The sequence below is a fragment of the Buteo buteo genome, chromosome 7, assembly GCF_964188355.1.
Source record: "Buteo buteo chromosome 7, bButBut1.hap1.1, whole genome shotgun sequence".
NCBI lineage: Eukaryota > Metazoa > Chordata > Aves > Accipitriformes > Accipitridae > Buteo > Buteo buteo.
In genome coordinates, this window is record NC_134177.1 from 13,741,102 (window position 1) to 13,758,548 (window position 17,447).

The following is a 17,447-nucleotide window of genomic DNA, read 5'->3' on the forward strand; positions in this document are numbered from 1 at the left end:
ACAGGACCAGCCCTTGGGAAAGTGGGATGTGATTTCAGAAGCTGCCCAGACTTTTGCTGATAGCTACAGACCTCAGACCCCAGTGCATGCCTACAGCAACAGCCCTTCGACAGCTGTAGACGTTATCCCCACTTTAGACATATCTACTTATAGTCATTTTAAAAACTTTCCAAGAGAGAAAAGTAAAATTCCACCAAGAAAGCAAGGGTTTCTCTCTCAGCTGGGGCTGGACTCCCACAGTTTGCTCTTCTGCATCTGTTAAATATTGTGACAAGTGATTAATGACCGAAATACTCTGTCCAAGCACTTTTACAGGAAGCAGAGAACAATTTTCTCCCGGTAGCTCTTGGGTCCCTGCTCTAAGATGCCTTTGAGCGAGAAAGGAAAGAGCCAGACTTGTGCCATCTAGTGACCCGAAGAGAGCGAGCATCTGTCCCTGGCCCCATCCTCTTCTTCCCTACACAAAAGCCTTTAGCCCATAATCCAGTCTTCAGATGACAATAATAAAAAATAATAATAATAAAAAAAAAAAGATTAATGAGCATTTATATTATTTTCACATCTTTCATGTGCAACCCTCCTGGCAGCCCTCACCGACTCCCTGTTATGAGTCAGCTGCCTTTGGTTTTGCTCTGTTTTGCCTGAGAGCCAGTTTATGACTTTATTATTCAGCTCTTGACAGGTGGAGGTGAAAGTCTAGCCATGTGCCTCTCCACATTCCCATCGTCTTTTGCTTCCATATGGTCACCTAGCAATTAGCTCCTCTGCCCTGCTCCCATTTGCCCCTCTCAAGGCTTACTGACAGCAAGTTCCCCCACAAATACATCTGCCTTGAAGTGTTTTCTGGGTTTTTCTAGAGAAGTTTGCCATTTCTTCTCAAAGTCAGCAGGAAGTATAAGCCAGAGGATGAGTGGCAGCCAGAGGGTCACAGCAGAAAAAGTGCTTTTCCAAAGTGGACCCTCTTCCTAAGGTGATGAATTATAGAGAAATGGCTCATCTTTCCTTACAACTCTGGAAATGTCAGCCAAACTGCATTAACTGCCCTCATTAAGTGCTGAGTGCTTACAAAAGCATAAGATAGTAAGCAAAATCTCTGCTTTTGTAAGAATGGGAACACAGGTCTGGAGAAACGTTGCCCATTCTGCTGGAGCACCTGGGAGTAAGGGGGCAGGCTGGGAGAAGCAGCTTTCGTAGGCAACGGTAGGTCAGTGGGGCCATTCCAAATACATTTGCAGAAGGAAGGAACCCATCCCTTTCTCCATTTTAATGATCAGGAAGCCAAGGACCAGGGCAGAGCCCACAGAGCCCCACTGAGCCCCCTCTCAGGGTACTCCCCTTCCCCACCCCAAGCCAGCAGCAAGTCAGTTTATACACTCTCTCAAGCAACCCTACACGAACTCTTTTTGCAGATGGGTCCTGATCTTCTGCAGTTTTTGGAAGTGCCTAAGGCTCCTGCCATGTTGTACAACTACCACAGCACAGATTCTCCCACGCTGGTGACTCCAGCTGGAGCCTCATTTTGTGACAGCCAGTAGCGTGCTTTACTATAAGCCACTCAACGCAATTTTGATGGAATAATTTGGAATTCCTTTTGTGAATAATTAAAGCACCCCGAACATGAGACTGAATGCGCCTGAATGCACACTAGTCGCACAGAAAGACAAACGGGCTCCCACGAATGTTTCTGCAAGAGCAGCAGCCTCCTGGGTGCGTTGCTGAAAGCCTCGCTTGCCCTCTGTTGGGTGGCTGGGGAAGGATTTACCACCTCTGTAATGAGTGCTGCTTACAGGACCTTGTGAAAGAGGGATGCAGGGTGATGGAGGCATCGGAACCAGAGCAGTCCTTGCTTGTTAGCCTCTCCAGCCACCTGATTAGAAGGTGACATTCAATGAAATTAAAGGCAGCGATTTATTTAGAGCCAAGCAATTAATAAGCGGGAGACGGTAATGTTTTATGCAGCATATAATGCACACAACCTGTGGAGTTCACTTCCATGGAGGGGTCACTGAAGCAAATGCAGCGTGTAGGTGGGAAAGAAGTGATGGCTGATTTAATGCCCAGTAGCATGCTACGCAAGCTGAAGTGACAAACATAATCAAATCTCATGCTTCAGGGCATAAATTGAAGGGCTTGAGTAGTGGAAGCAGTTAGGTATATAAAAGGTCTGATCCTGACGTGCTGATTACCTGCAATTCTTACTAAGTTCAGCCAGCAAAAGGACACTCAGGAATTGCTCGGCTTCTCTGCTGACTGAGTCCGTACTTGCTAATTTTCCTTATTAATAAACCCTGTAATATTTTAGCCTGTTGGCACAAACATTCATTCTGCTACAGTAACATTTATTTCCTTTCACAGAAGAGTCAAACATTAAAGCTGCTTCTAAAATAAGATTTTATGGAGATAATTTGTGGTGGTGCTGGCAGAGAATTTGTCTCTCAAAATATGCTATAATTCTTTATCTAGCGAAGGTACTTATATAGCCTCATTATGAGAATATGTGAGCACTTCATAACCTTTAGTAGATTTATCTTCCCAGTTTCCTTCCTGAGCAAGAGAACTGGTATTAACCCCACTCTACAGGTGGGGAGCTGCTCCATGAGGCAGGCTGTGGGCTTCCATTAATCTTTTGGGGTAGCTAGGATGGACACGGCTGCCCACTTGCACTGTGAGCTCGTGGCTCCCAGGGCACACGATGCATAGTACTAGGTGTGACATTTGCCTTCTGCACCAAGCGGGGGTCTGATTGCAGGTCCCAGCCCTCACCATTGGGAGAGCAGAGGCAGAGAGGTCAGGCAGGCCAAATCCAGTCTTCAGTGACCTGCCCATGACAAAGGAAATCTTTGCTTTCATCTTGAATCCAGCAAGGGGGAAATTTGGCATCTTTCCTCTGTAATTTGAGAACTAGGCAGGCTAATGCCTCCTAAGAATGGCTTAGGTAGAGCTGATCCTGCTTGGGTATAAGGCAGTCTTCTTGAAGTCTCTTCCCATCCTGTCTGCAGCGGTCACCTCAAAGAAAATGGCATTCTTTACCCTAATAAATTTCTGTAGCTAAGCACCAAATACCTAACCCCATAATTCATGTCTGTGGGAACTGCCATGTGGGTCCTGGGCCATTCAAAGCCCATAGGTCTGCAATGTTAGGGCAAGAGTAGCTGGGGACAGTCACCATGAAATTAAGAACAGCTCAAATGAGCAAACTCCCTTTTTTTGTGCTCTGTAACCAGCTCCTGCCACTGCTACTCCCCCCCTAATCCCCATCTCTTACTTTCCCTCCCATTGCCATAAATTTTCTGCCTTTTGCACTAGACAAATCTGATATACTGTGCTAAATATTTTAAATGTGGCAAATGATCCTTCATCGCAGAGTAGCATGATTGCATTACAATGTATTAGAACAACATGACTTTGCCAGAGGGTGTTTGTTGGCACCGTGCCGAGTGAAGAAGGCAGCCCAAGTTTAAGAAGTAACTACCAAGTAATTTATCAACATTCGGTCCTAAAACACATGGGGTTGCACCAGCTCGAGCAGCATTTGAGAGATAAATCTGGAGGCTGAGCCAAAAACCCTGAATACAGGCAGACCTTTGAGGGAGCTTCTCAAAATCCAGAGCCCTATCAAAATGTCAAGCTGAGCTCCTGTGACAGATTCAACACATGCTTTTGGCATTTATTCTGTTGCATTTTGCCTCCCCTTTTAGGTTCAGATGAAATATGTGCTGCTTTTCAGTCTCTTGGCCAGCCTGTGGAAAGGGCTGATTTGATCTCACACTACTGTAGCATAACGGAAGATCTCTGATGAACCAAGTGGAATCGCAGAAAGCCAACATGTGGTGTCTAGAGCTTGTTTTCCTTCATAATATCCTCATAGGATGGAGGCAAATCAGTTCCCCCAAGGCTGAACTGTGGGGCAGGAGAAGACATCTCCACAGTCATGCAGGGGCTTGGAGATCCAGCGAATGGGCACTGAGGCACTTCGCTTGCTGGAAAAAAGCAAAGCTATAGCTGTACAGTAGACAGGAGTGAAGAGCAAGCTTGGGGGTGAGAGGGGTGAGCCTGGGAGGAGCTGCCAAACTGCTTGGAAACAAGAAAGGCATGGATGTAATTTTTGAAACATGGCATCACAAAGCTTCTCACCACAAACTCCAGATACAAGAAGTGAGAACAGAGGAATTTGGGTGGGTTTGGGGTGGGTCCTCCCTTGTGGAGACACTGTTCATGACTACCCAGAAAGCAGGCAATACTTCCTTTGGGAAGGGCTTAGTCTAATGACAGAATTAACTTTTTTCTTCTTGGAGGGACTGACATCTGGCCCAGCCTGCTGATGCTGCTGGCATTACTCCAGATCAGTGCTGGGTGCTACACACACTCATTACAGCCCAGTTCTCAAAAGCCTGGGTGCTCCTGGGGGAGTGCTGAGGGTGGCTACTGCAGTGAACAGCACCCACCAAGACAACTTTTTGACAGACCCCAAGGTGCATCAGCCAGTTGAGCTGCCTGCTGAGGTGGCTCAAGTAGGCCAGTGGGGTCTTGCCTGAGTAAGAAATACAGGTCACACGTTGGAAAGGGCTGCCTGACCCCAGGCAGTGCCTGTGGCTGCGTATGTAGGGCTGCTGAGTGCCCCAGCACCGAGGAGAAGGTCCCCCACACCTCCAGTGTTAGAGTGGCCAAGCCCCGACTAGGCACCTTTGGGACACATGGACACACAGAGGGACAGCACCGAGTTCAGCTGAAGGTACCGCTGGGGAAAAGTGGATGTGGCTTGCTTAAGCCCTCCGGTCCATGGTCTGAACATCCCCCCAAGATGCCCAAGCTGGGCACCCCGCTGTTCACCAGACACACAGCACCCAGCTGCAGCCTGGCTCCCACTCAAGCCTGGCCACTCACATTGGGCTATGGGTGGCCCACGGGAAGCCCGCCAGGGCCAGCAGGACCTTGCAGCAGGTAGGGAGAGGACTAACCGCAAAAGGCATCCGAGCTGCTGAGCGCAAAGACAGCCAGGGTGCGTCGGTGGGGGAGGCAGCTCCGCCGTTTCAGCCAGCACCGCAGGCAGCAGCAGATCCCGCAGGACAGGAGCAAGGCCAGGAAAAACAACATCAGGAACCTGAGGCAGAGGCAGCAGGGAAGGAACGGTACCATCACCATCTGCGGGCAGCACCAACAGATGGCTGCGTGTCTTCAAATTAACATATTCGTTAACATCTTTTGCAAATAGCCGTTAAATGTTGCGGTTTCCCCATCAGCGTACTGGACATGATCAAAGTCCCCGGAAACCAATGTCTCAGTGCTGAGTGCTCAGCGCCAAATGCTGGCTGGAAATTCAAACGTTTCTCCCTGAAATCGTTCATTGGTTTTGCCCAGCTCAGTTGTCAGCGTACAGTGAGGAGGATATGGATAAATGATTCCCATTAGTCGGTAAAGACAGAACACAGGGACAGCCCAGGAGCAATGCTCTCTAGCTATCAGTCTCTCTTAATACCTTTCTCTCTGTATATCCATCAAAAATATTATTTGCCAGTTTTTCCCTCTAAAACAGATCCGAAACTTACCACACATACCAGCTGCTAAAGTTTTCATCGCTCTGCCCAATGCACCTAGCAAGGGAAAAATAAAAGGAACTTGCAGTCCAGTGTGAGGGGACTATACCGGCTCCAACACACATCAACCAACACAAAGAAAAGCATCATCAGTAAGTAGAGGATTGAGAAGTTTTCCTTCATCAAGGGAACCCTATTCAAAGTTTCTCTGGGTAGATGGGAGCAGATGGAGATAATATACATGCAACTGGTTTGCCTTTCAACACTGGCACCCACCAACAGCGTTTTTGCTGAAAACACAAAGAGTTGCCAGTCTCCCTTTCCTCTTTTGGAAGAAAAACTGAACGGCTCTTTTCTGGAAGCCCTCATTCCTCTTCTGTGCCAGTGTGCCAGTGAGCCCAGGGTGGGAGCAGCCACAGGTAAGAAAACGGAGAGCCACACTCACCTCTCGCCAAGCTCACAGTCCGACTCAGAGTCTGCTAACTGAAAACACACATGTAAGTCAGAAAGGGCAGATATGTGTTGGGTTTTTTATAGTTTACCAGTATAATTACTGATCTTAGAGCGGGAAGTGGGAGAGGAAGGGCCTTAGAGGTGCCAACCCCTGCAGGGATGAAAACCTGACCTCTCCCTAGAGACCACAGGGCTGAGCTCTCGCCTCTGCATGTCTCTGGTCTGAGGTAACCTGTATCGAAACCAGTGGATAACCTCACAGAGAGCTTGATAAATTCAACGGTTTGAAGATAAAAGCTAGGCCAAGGGAAAAGTGTTTCTTTTGATGTGAAAGAGGGAAGGGCAAGAGCAGGGAGACACAGGCAGGTGTCAGAGACCTGTTTACAGAACTGGGCTTTGCTATTCAGAAATGTCTGCTGAAAAAGTCCCACGACCAAATTCTTGGTCTGGAGCTCATTTTCTAGTAGCTAATTGTGAATGTAGCTGTAAATTGGAGCTATTTTGACCAAATGTGTGCCCTGCCCAGCATTTTCCTGTTTTTGGATAGTGTGGTGCATCATTCCCAGAGTCAGGTTTCAGGTATTGCAAGTATGTGAACCTGAAACTTGTTTTTCAGGTATATTTTGTACTCTCCACTCAAGCAAGTTTACTGTTGCACGCCGTCTTGATCTTAGCCTCAGTTTCAGATTATCTGGGCAAAAAGTAATTGGAGTGGTTAATCAGTATGATTGAATCAAATTCAATACAATTTTTGGCCAATTCACATTAGGTGTGTTATAACACTTGCCCAACTTTGCTACAAAAAGCTTCAGATCAGGTGTAGAATTGCAGTAACACTGGGATGCAGAATGAGCAAGATGGAAGAATTTAGATTTATTTCTTGGAGAAAACTATTATCATGTAATTTGTGAATCATTACTTTACTTCGGACTTTGTTCTGCATATATCCAAAACACGTAGAAATTTCTGACTTTTTTTGAGCCAAACTGGAAAGCTCTGTTCTGTAACACATATTTGTATCAAATATATATAATTGAGAGATCTCATATTACATCTCTAATAAACAGGGCTTCTTTGTAAGGATTTTGTTGTGCAAAGCTTGCGTCACTGTAAACAGCAAGAAATCACCCCGCAAATCTCTAACACGCCTGATCCTGTGCACACACTGCTTTTTGGTTCCTAGTTTCACCCAAAGTCTTTAGGTATAATAAGTCTTTCATATAAAACATTACCTATGAAATTTCATGAGCAGTTGAAACCCAAATGACGAGTAGAGAAAAAGACAGAAGCTTCAGCTCTTCCAGATGTGTCCTTTTAAAATTGAGTTAATTTGCCATGTCACACATGCACCCTGGTGCAGAATATTTTAATTTTTTTTTCTTGCACTTCAACTAATTATTAGAATAACAGGTCAAAACCAGACAGCTGATTGCTGTGATTACGTGCACCGTGAGTATTCTTCATGGCTGAATGACAACCTCTGGACTCTCTTATCATCCTTCAAACTACCTCAGCAGAGCTACCTTAGCATAGTTAAACTGCAGCAAAGTGCCTCTGCTCTGAGGCAATAATCCATCAATGCAGCCAAACATCCACCTATGCTGCTGACAGCCCAGGCTCTTCCATTTCAGTAGCCATAGACAGAATAAAGGATTAAGGCAGTCACGTTTTCTCTGCATTAACTGGAATTGTTGTGAACATTAAATCCTCCCAAATGTAGCAGGTCCTCAAAAAATTCTTCCCCCCAAAATAAAAAGAGCTGATGACTAAATTCTGTAAAAGTTGACATTTCCCACTACAAAATCCCTAAAATCAGCCTGGTCCCAGTGAAAGGTTTCGTTACCTGGAAGAAGGTTAAACACAGAACTCCAGTTCCTGTGGTCCATGAAGCAAAACACAAAGCTCCAGGTCTCTGCATCACTAACAGGAGAAACGTGGGAAGAGCTTTGTTTGCAGCAGTGTTTTACCCTCCGTAATTTGGAGCTTTTAAAACTTCTTTGCACATTGTGCCTTCAGCCAGAAAACACATTACCCAATGGCTTCCTGCACTTCAGAAATTACCGCTAGCCAGGGAACGAATTTGGGTTTGCATGGACATACTCAAACAGCTGCTAGAAGTTAAAGGAACACTAGTTTAAGGTCAGCACCTTGCAGTTGTTTCAGTATTTTCATAGCTGTTCACAGATTCCTGTTGCTGAAACTTAGTTCCATATTAACCCACGGCTGTATTTAACAGGACCTGCTACAAATAAAGAATCACTGGAGACCATATCGTGAGGCCATGCTTTCATTACATGTTGCCTCCAGATGCAATTCTGGCATTACAGAGAAAGCGGAGCTACTTCCAACCATCTCCTACGCACTGTGCCTACCACCTCAAACGTGCACCACGGATGAAGGAAAGCCTTCCCAGCCCGAGACAACCACCACCAGCACCTCTACTGCTGTTATGCAGCTGCCAGGGGTTGGTTTGCTAGGAAAATGCATCTGAAAGAACATATATCCCCGATGGTTCTCATAAGGGATACAAAATTTCATTGCACAATATAAGCACCAATTTGATCCTAATGGATACATCCAGATGATGTAGTTAAACAGGGGTGGAAGATGGTTTGCACCATAGCTCTGATCAGCGCAGAACGGACGATCCTGGTTTGTTCGGCAGTCAGTAATAGATTGTCACTGAAGTTTACAGCCCGTGGCTGAAATGCACCATTAACTACGGTTCTTCCAGATTTAACACAAAGGGTGTTGCTGTGAATACGTTTAGCCGTCACTCCAGAAGTTAAGCATTATGTTGTGATGCCATTACTTCAGTAATGATTGACAAAACTAAGCTGCTTTTGAGATACACCTCTGTGGCTTTGCTTCAACTAAAAGGTCAGGAAGCCTAAGCAACTCTGATACACATACTCAACACAAGTTTGTTATTTTCTGTTAAAGTTTTGCATAAACCCAGTCCAAACCCTGATGTTGTCAAATGTTTACTTTCAGCTCACTACTAATTAAAGGTAAGCCTCTGAAATGATGCCCTCTGAGAAAGCATCTCTCATAATGGTGCTACGTGTATGTGCTACACAATATAAATGGTCTGAATGTGTTGGTGTCCTGGTTCAGACCAATCCTTTTCAATTTTGTTCAACAGTAAATTGCCAAACCAATTTCTTAGCTGTTTTCTTAAAAAAAAAAAAAAAAAAAAAAAGCTCCTGCAGTATAAAAATGTGCACAGCCTAGCTGGGGAACCTTGTGACTTTTACAATTTCAGGCTTCAAAGACATCATCCATCAAGGAACTAATTTCAGATTTCTTCCTTTCACCATTACTTCCCTCATGCTAGCAGCCAGGGTACTTCCAATTTAGAGCTACCAAATGGATCATCCCCAGTATTTCAGGGGGCAGGTACCACAATGAGTTCCTGGTACTGAAAAATAACACATGGCTTTTGTTCTGGGTCTATTTCTAGAAGAAAAGGGGAAGAATTGTATTCTACCACTGCTCAGCTTCCTGATCTCAAGGCAAACTTTGAAGTTTTCTGCTGGTTGCTCCCATACAGAGGTTTCAAGTTGTGGTGGCAATTTGTGGAGTCTGTTCCTGTATTCTTGGTAACAATTCAAGAGGGGAGAGAGTTGACTAAGAGGGGGTTCACAAACAGCCCTGTCTTTTGCTTCAGGCACGATCCCAATACTGAAAAGAGCTGGTGCTTCAGCAGGAAAACTCTCCCTGTCTGTGATCTGCTGAGCAGCTTGAATACATGAATGTCATAGAAAGCCCCAGCACTTGGTCTAAGGCAGCCAGGACCCGACACCAGAAGCAGAGAGGAGCTCTGCACCAAAACCCACGGTGGGCTGCGACCCCTCCTGCCCACTTCCCACCTACTGCAACGCTGCTGCCTTCGGGGTTTGGCAATACCGAGAGACTCGTCTTCTGGGTAGCTCTGTGTCCAATGGTTATCTCCAGTCTGAGGGATTTTTCTAGGCTTTTTGTCATTCCCCCCACAAGGAGATATATGCACACACATATACATATATATATACACACATACATGAAAGGTAACACCTGCTCCCTCCTCCTTGTCCACTTACTGATGAAAAGTTTTGTATCTCTTGCCCCCTCAATCAATTATACCCACCTCGTCAGTTGACTTGGGAAGCTGCTTTCTGATAGATGTTAACTCACGGCCATTAGATTAAAAATCTGTTATTTCCTCGTCATCTTATGTCGTTGCTAGGTGACAAATGCATCTCCCAGGCAGCAACAGGAACTACTGCAACATACAGCAATTTATGATTGTCCATTATCTCTTTGCTTAAAGTGCCTGGTCTTGGGAGGAAGATGTGCAGCTCTAGGATCACCCAAAGGGTGACTTTTAGAGTTGTCACAGAAACCACCTCCGCTGGGGGCTGGCTCTTGCTGGGCTTCATGAGAGGGGATGCAAGACTAGGAGGCAGGAGGAATTTGGGAGAAGCTGATTTAAATTGCCAAGTCCAATGGGGCCGAGGTTGGATTAGGGGTCTGAATTTCAGGAACTGATCTCATTCTTGTGTGTATGTGCACTAGAAGTGATGGCCTTTGCTGTCTTGAGCATCATACAATAATTTTCAGTCATGCTTTTGGTTTGAACCAAAGTTTCAGGGAACACCCTGGGGACCTCTGGATTCTGGTAAGAGTGGGAGGGAATTTACTGGCAAACAGGAGCCCACACAGAGCCCCTGGCAGCTCATAAACACAGATAGATGTTTAAGCCTGTTTAAAGCTCTTCCTCAGCTGCCTTCAGAGCATTTGGTGGCTGCTGAGGATGACTTTTGGGAAAGCAATCACCTTGCTAAGCTCTGACCAGCCTCCCAGTACAGTCCACAATGGGACTGTGGAAGACTTTTCCAGAAAGCAAGCAAGAAAGGAGAGTGGCAGCAGGAGAGGTGGGACAGACACAGGGAAGGACATAGGACAGGATGGAGAACACAGAGATGTGATGTGGAAGGGAGACAAGGAAAGGCAGGGCAGCCCTGCTCTCTACGTTAAGGTTGACTGACAAGAGTTAATTAAGCATGTGTTGGCTTTTTGATGTTGCAGTGTTTTCACAGCACTACAACAATCAATTTTTCCTCCAGCCTAAGTCCACTGGGAGCTCTCCCCTCCCTACTCAACTTCACCACCGTGGCTGGCTCAGTCTTTACTTTTGCAGCTGTATCCTTGGTGTCTGGGCTCAGCCAGGCTGCAATCATCCCTCCTGGCCTGTCCTGGGAAGACTCACGGCAGGTAAATTGAGTTTAGCCAAAGAGAACAGTAACAGGGAGGATTGAGGACCAAATGTTGCCTCTCTGCAACAGGAGAACTAAAGCAGCTTTGGTCTCACCCTCACAAAATGAAAGCTGCAAGGAGCTGCTTGCTCCCTACAAACACACCGAGATGAATAAATGCAACGCTGGGGAGAGCTATTTAAGCTAATGGACAGTTCTGGCATGGGAACAAATGGGAGCAAACTGTCCACAAATAAATTGAGACTGGAAACGCAAAGAAGGTTCACCCCATCCGGAGCACTGAGGTTGTACAGCAGCTTGTCTGTGGGAGGAGTGTGGGCATGAAACCAAACAGTTCCTGGGATGGAAGTCATCCAGCTCCCACAGGGGATATAACCACTTCAGCAGGACTTGCTGACCCAGAGAGTCCTTTCCCACCCCATGGAAACCGCTCCAGTTGGTCCTTGGACCCTCAAACCCATCTGCATGTACAGGAGTCAGCCGAGGCAGTCCCAGGCTTGCGTGAGCAAGGAAGGATGAACTCTTTAAAACAAGCCTCGGTAGAGCTGGCACAGCCTGTTGTCTTTCAAAAGGATTATAACTACTTGCTGCTCACTGATGAATACAGCCCTTTGTGAGCCTGTGCAGGGACGTGCTGCACAGGGGGAAGGAAAGACTCCGGGCACTGATTTAAATGAGTGCAAACAAGGATGACATTGTTCCACTGCATCCTCCCCAGGAGCAAGGCTTTGCAGGTCACCCTCGGGTCTGAGGCAACTGCAGCTACCTCCGCTACTTCGGATGGTCCAGAGAGCCCTTTTGTTTGTCTTGGCATATCAGTGGGGAAAATCCGGTAGAGAATGGGGTCAGTGAAGCCTTATGCCTGGCAGAAAGCCAAAGGAAAAGGAATCTTATTTTAGGTTAGTTATTTGTGAAAGGGTTTTCTCCTATATGTGTGTGTATATCCCAGACTGAGAACTACAGAAAACTGCCTTCAATACATAGGTGTCCATAGAGTCCTCAAATCCTTAAATCACACATTCATGGGAAGACAAAACTTTAAACTATCCACAGTATAAAGTCCACCAAACTGTTGAGAAATTGCTATGAATTGTCCAAATACCCCTGTTCCAACCCTATAATGAACACCTGAAATAGATACTGCAACAACTGAAATACTGAGCATACATGAAAGGATTTAGGCAGGAGCTTTGTTGCTTGGATTTCACAGGGAAAAGCAACTTTGAGAAGTGCACCTTTCAAGCAAGTGTCTTGTGTATGCTGACGACTCTGGTACTGACTCTGCTGTCACCATTAAAACCAGAAAACAGCCTGCAGTCTTTTATGGAGAGCTGTGTTGTGGTGGGGTAATGGGAAGCTGAAAGAATTTAGAGAAGTGGTTTGGGGGTTTTCCCCTCCAAGTTGCATTTTGTTTTGAAAACTTAAGTTGGATCCTAAAAAAAAGTGCCAAATTAACAGTATTTGGGCTAAGCCTAGCAGTTGTTTGGTTCTATGGGAGAATTCAGAGCTCAGAATTACATTTTAAGATGTACTGCACCTGAGGAATAAATGATAGTTTGGCTTCCCTGATTTCTGGCTTGGACATTAGGACTTGAGAAAATCCTCAGCTCTGTCATTGACTTGACTTCCCACATAGCCACGAAACTCTGTGTATTACAGCCCACCTGGAAAAAGAGTGTAAGAGACCTTTTATCTCACAAGCTCTCCAGATAGGCACTGTACCTCCCACAGAGCATGTCAGAAATCAGTTCAAAGGGCTGGATAACCCTCAAGACATGAGGAACAGAAAGGCAGAATTAAGGATAAAGCTGATAAAATTAAAAGCAGCTTGAATAAAGAGAAAGATGAAGTATACCAGAAATGCAGTCGAAGTAATCACCAGCAGAAATTTTCCCCTTTGGTTTTTTAATGTGAAATTGAAGCTGATTATGGCTACTTGAATCCTGAAGCCTGCTGCTGTTTCTTTGTGCTCAAACAGGTCCTCTTACTTTTAATCAGTTAAAATTGTATTTGTATTTTAATCATTAGAAATTATATTTGGGTTTTAATTCTTTTTCTTAATTTCACTTCTTTTTTCGTTACTCTGTTGCCAGGAGCTAAGAAATTACAGTTAAAAAATTAAATGTCTTTTGTATTTTAATCCCGGTAATTTATTTAGCTGCTGGATGTAAAAAGACAAAAGGAGAATAAATTGCTTGAAAGCAGATAGAGGCTTCATTTTCCCCTGCCTTTGAGTTACTGATATCACATTGGACACCACATGGGAGGTTTTGGCTGAGAAATTAGCATGAGAATATCTGGCACATCCTGAAACACATTTTCAAGTCAATTTTCCAGGCAGAACCACTTAGCAATGAACGCTGAAATACATCACACTGCCGGTCATTATCAGCTGGCACATGCGCTACTTCGCCAAGAAACCCCGTGGTCTGGGGGTTACCTCTGCAAGAGGGGCCACACGGGTACACGGACACACACGTGCCTCTTGGTGCCTCCTGCAACACCCAGACCCCAGGTACCAAAGGCTTGATGTGCTGTGCCCTTAAGTGAAGACACCTGCTAACATTTCAGCCTAAGGCCTCCTCAGATTTTCCAAATACCTATTGACCATTGCCACAGTTGATTGCTTGTAGCCTTACCTTGCATGTTGAGTTCTTGCCAGTTGCCCTTTATGTGTTTATTTTGAATTGTTGGGAGCCTCAGGTGCAGCCTGTACTCTGCCAAGCACCCCCAGCCCACCTGGGCTCCAGGCAGGCAAGAGCAGTTATTTCAGACCCTCATTTCTTGCAGGCAGTCAGCTCAGGACAGGCTGCAGCCAACTGCCCACGCACCCAGAATTAGGGAGTGCTCGTATCAGCGTTTATGGATTCAAGAAAAACAGCATCAGCAGGCTGCTCTCTAACTTTCCTCTTGTGACAGGTAAAAAGTCAAATGCTCTGCCTGGGAACATGGCGACTTGCTGCTTGGGGTGAGATGCTGTGCACCCACCTGCCTTGTGCTCCCCAAGCATACTGCAGCAGCAGAGGTGGGATCAGGGTAGGGAAAAGACAAGGAGGCTCCCCTGGGTTTACTCCCCCTCCACACCAGCCTCCAGAGCCCTGCAGCACAGCTAGGATGCCCTCTGGCCACCTAGCTCAGCTCACCTCACCTCCTCTCCAGGCTGGTGCCAGGGTGAGAAACGCTGGCTGGAAGACCAGATGGAGAGCTTGCATCTACCTCCCTGCTCTGCAGAAGTTTGCTGCATGTATGAACAGACAGAGAGAGAGATAGGGGATTCTTCCAGGGCAGACAGGGATTGCAAATAAGGCCACGCAAGAGGCATGCTTGGCATAGCCCTTTCTCCCTTTTGCAAATCCCCCACCAGCTTTACTGTTTCACTTAAGCTCCCAGTTTTATATCTTTGCCTAGTAATATGTCTGAAGAACACGGTCCTGTTTTTAAATTTAACACATTCAAACAGCCAGGCTCTGCACATTTCTTTCTTTTAACCTGTCCCTTAAAACTCACCCTTTGATTTCCCCACTGACTCCTGCTTCTGCTCCCTCAATTTCTCTCTGGCTAAGCACCATTGTCCTAGCAACCTGAATCTTCCCAAGCTCATCTCCCTTCCCTAGAGGTCCAGCTCAAATTCACCAGAAAATTTTACCTTACCCTGAAGCAGGTTTTTATAATCCCTCCATCTCCCACAGGTCTTTGCAGCTCTGGAAGCAAAAGGTGCAAACACTCAGAACTGCCCTTAAAACAGGTGAGGGTGGTTATGTAGGATTTATTCAACGGGAGAGGGAAATGATCTTTCCCCCCATTTACTCTGATGATAATCTCCCTATTCTAAAGCAAACAAACTGCAGCTGGCCACTTCCGAAAACTCTTTCCTTGTATTTGCAGGGGATATTTATGGTGCTGTAACAGCACTTAGGTGTGCAGAGTGCTAAGGGCTGTATAACTGTAAGGCTCCTGATATGCATGAAAGTCTGGATGTCAGAGAAGTGACACTCTTCTCACTTCCACTTGGGTGGTAATCAGCATTAGATATGGATCTATTTTTTAAACCTCCCCATTCTTACAAGTTATTAATCCTGTACCACCTCTCTGAGTCTCCCCAGTGTGCTACAGACATCAGTTAGCCACAATCCTATGAGAGATGAAGAAAATATTTAGCTTACATTGCCTCTTGTGATGCCTGGGCACAGTGTTTGAGTGACAGAACAGAGTCTTCCAGGGTCTCGGTGGCAGTGCTGGGGCTGGAACCCAGGAGTGCTGAGATTCAACTGTGTTAAGTATTGTAGCTTGCACACCTAAAAGGTATCCCTGAGGAAGGTTTTCTAGAGGAATGTCCTTGGAGCAACAGAGCAACACCAGTACAAACACTGAAAATCACAGCTCAGACACCCACCTCATCTCCTGTGCGCAGACCTCATCTTCCTTGAGGTTCTCATCCATGCTTTCATGCTTTCCTTACTCTTGCAAGCCCTCGTGTCAGGGACAGAAAGAATGAGCCTAATCCTGCAAGACTCAGAGTCCCCACTGCCTGCAGGCAGGGTGGATGGTGCTGGGGTGTCCTCGGGGTGAAACCCGGGCACTCCGTTCCTGCCGGGAAGGGTGTTGCAGCAGGGGCCCAACACTGCACTGTCTACGGCCAGTGAGAGCATAGTGGGCCCTGAATGGAGCACAACCATCTGTGAATTTACTATTCCTTCTCAAATGCTAATTAGTTATTTACATAAAACTTTGGAACATTTTAATTAGCTGCGTTAATTTAGAATTCACAAAAAGAGAGCTATAAAAGTCTATTATATGGGACGCTTATTCAAATGAAGCTTGAAATGGCACATGGTGATGTACTCACAAATCTCCTGCCAACACAGTGAGAAAAAAGAGAGGGTGGCCAGGCTTTGAGTGAGGCAGCAAGGAGGCTGGCATTTCTGCTGCACTGGGTAAAGCTGAGAAGCTGGTCCTGGTTAGGGAGATGGTCATTTCCCACTCAAGGTCTCAGCTTGACAGCCCCAGACTCACATTGTCCCAACATCACTTCTCTCTTTTCTACTGATCAGCTATTTTTTCCTAAATTTGTAGGAAGTCACTGTTATGTTCGGGTTGATTTGAGATGATTCAAATCAGACTAAAAATAGTCAGCAGTTTGTGGAGCCACAGGAATGAGATGGATGGACATTAGTCCATCGGCCATATGATCACGCTACCCTGTTTCTTTAGGAGATTAGGTGATGCAAACAAATACATTTCCAGTATGGACTTGCCAGGTGGGCTACAAGCTCCCCTTGGGCTGCTTCCTAAGTCTTTGCCATTCAGCTCAAGCCCTGGGATGGGCACCGCAAGGCAGGAAACCTCCCTCCTGCTCTGTGCAGGCCGTGACTGCATACCCAGACATCGCTCCTCTGGCATCCCACCTGCGGTTACTCTGCCTGCACTGGCAATAAAGGCAAAGTGTGCTGGTCCTGCCTCGGTTGGACCTTTATTCTCAAGGCAGGTGGAGAAGGACTTTCTTTTACCAAGTTCTTCCTTTCCTCGGCACTAAATTCAATTAAAGCAAAGCTGCCTGTATGTGGCTAGACTAATAACTCTGTAAATACATCCATCTCAAGTTGTTACAGAATCTAAATTACATCATCACCATTAATCCCAAGACAGACAAATGCCCAAGCAGCTATATAAAATAAAAGACACTCTGTTCTAAGATTTCATCTGGCAGGGAAAATTGTTTTCTATATAAAATACACCACACGTTACCTCTTGAGTTTAAAGACTTGATTCAATAAATCTAGAATTACTCCAAGTGTACTTTTACATGGAAGCTGTCTTCCTTGAAGGCAGGTAAGTTCCAGCATCACACCCAGTTGTGACAGAGATGCTGTCTGCCTGAAGAGCTTGAGGACAGCATGGAGCGAGGGAAACGCAATGCTATATCCAAAATGTTACAAACAGAATAATGGGTGGTGACATTAAAAGCTAGAGGGAGCCACAAACTCTTCTCTGCTCCATGACAAAACGCCTGGGGCTCACAAGAAGTCTAGAAATATTTTTATTTCATTTTCTAAAAATCAGCAGAACAGTAGGAACATTGCACTGAAACAGATCCACTCCACTAAAATCAATGGGTCAGCTGGGCCTCCTGTACTTTTTTGATGACCCATAGTCTGGTGTTTTGCAGGCTGTTGGGCAAATAATGCTAGAAAGATTGTGTTTT

General features: G+C 45.8%; 1 protein-coding gene across 1 annotated transcript; it reads right to left on the reverse strand.

Annotated features, from left to right (window-relative positions):
- Positions 1–3,834: 3,834 nt before the first annotated feature.
- On the reverse strand, positions 3,835–13,891 carry TMEM207 (transmembrane protein 207). Its single transcript, XM_075033152.1, has 6 exons — positions 13,885–13,891; positions 7,831–7,931; positions 5,980–6,017; positions 5,547–5,591; positions 4,959–5,101; positions 3,835–3,980 (listed from the first exon to the last, which is right to left on the reverse strand). Exons 1-6 carry the CDS (start codon positions 13,889–13,891, stop codon positions 3,835–3,837), a joined length of 480 nt encoding a protein of 159 aa, XP_074889253.1.
- Between the last annotated feature and the right edge of the window lie 3,556 nt (positions 13,892–17,447).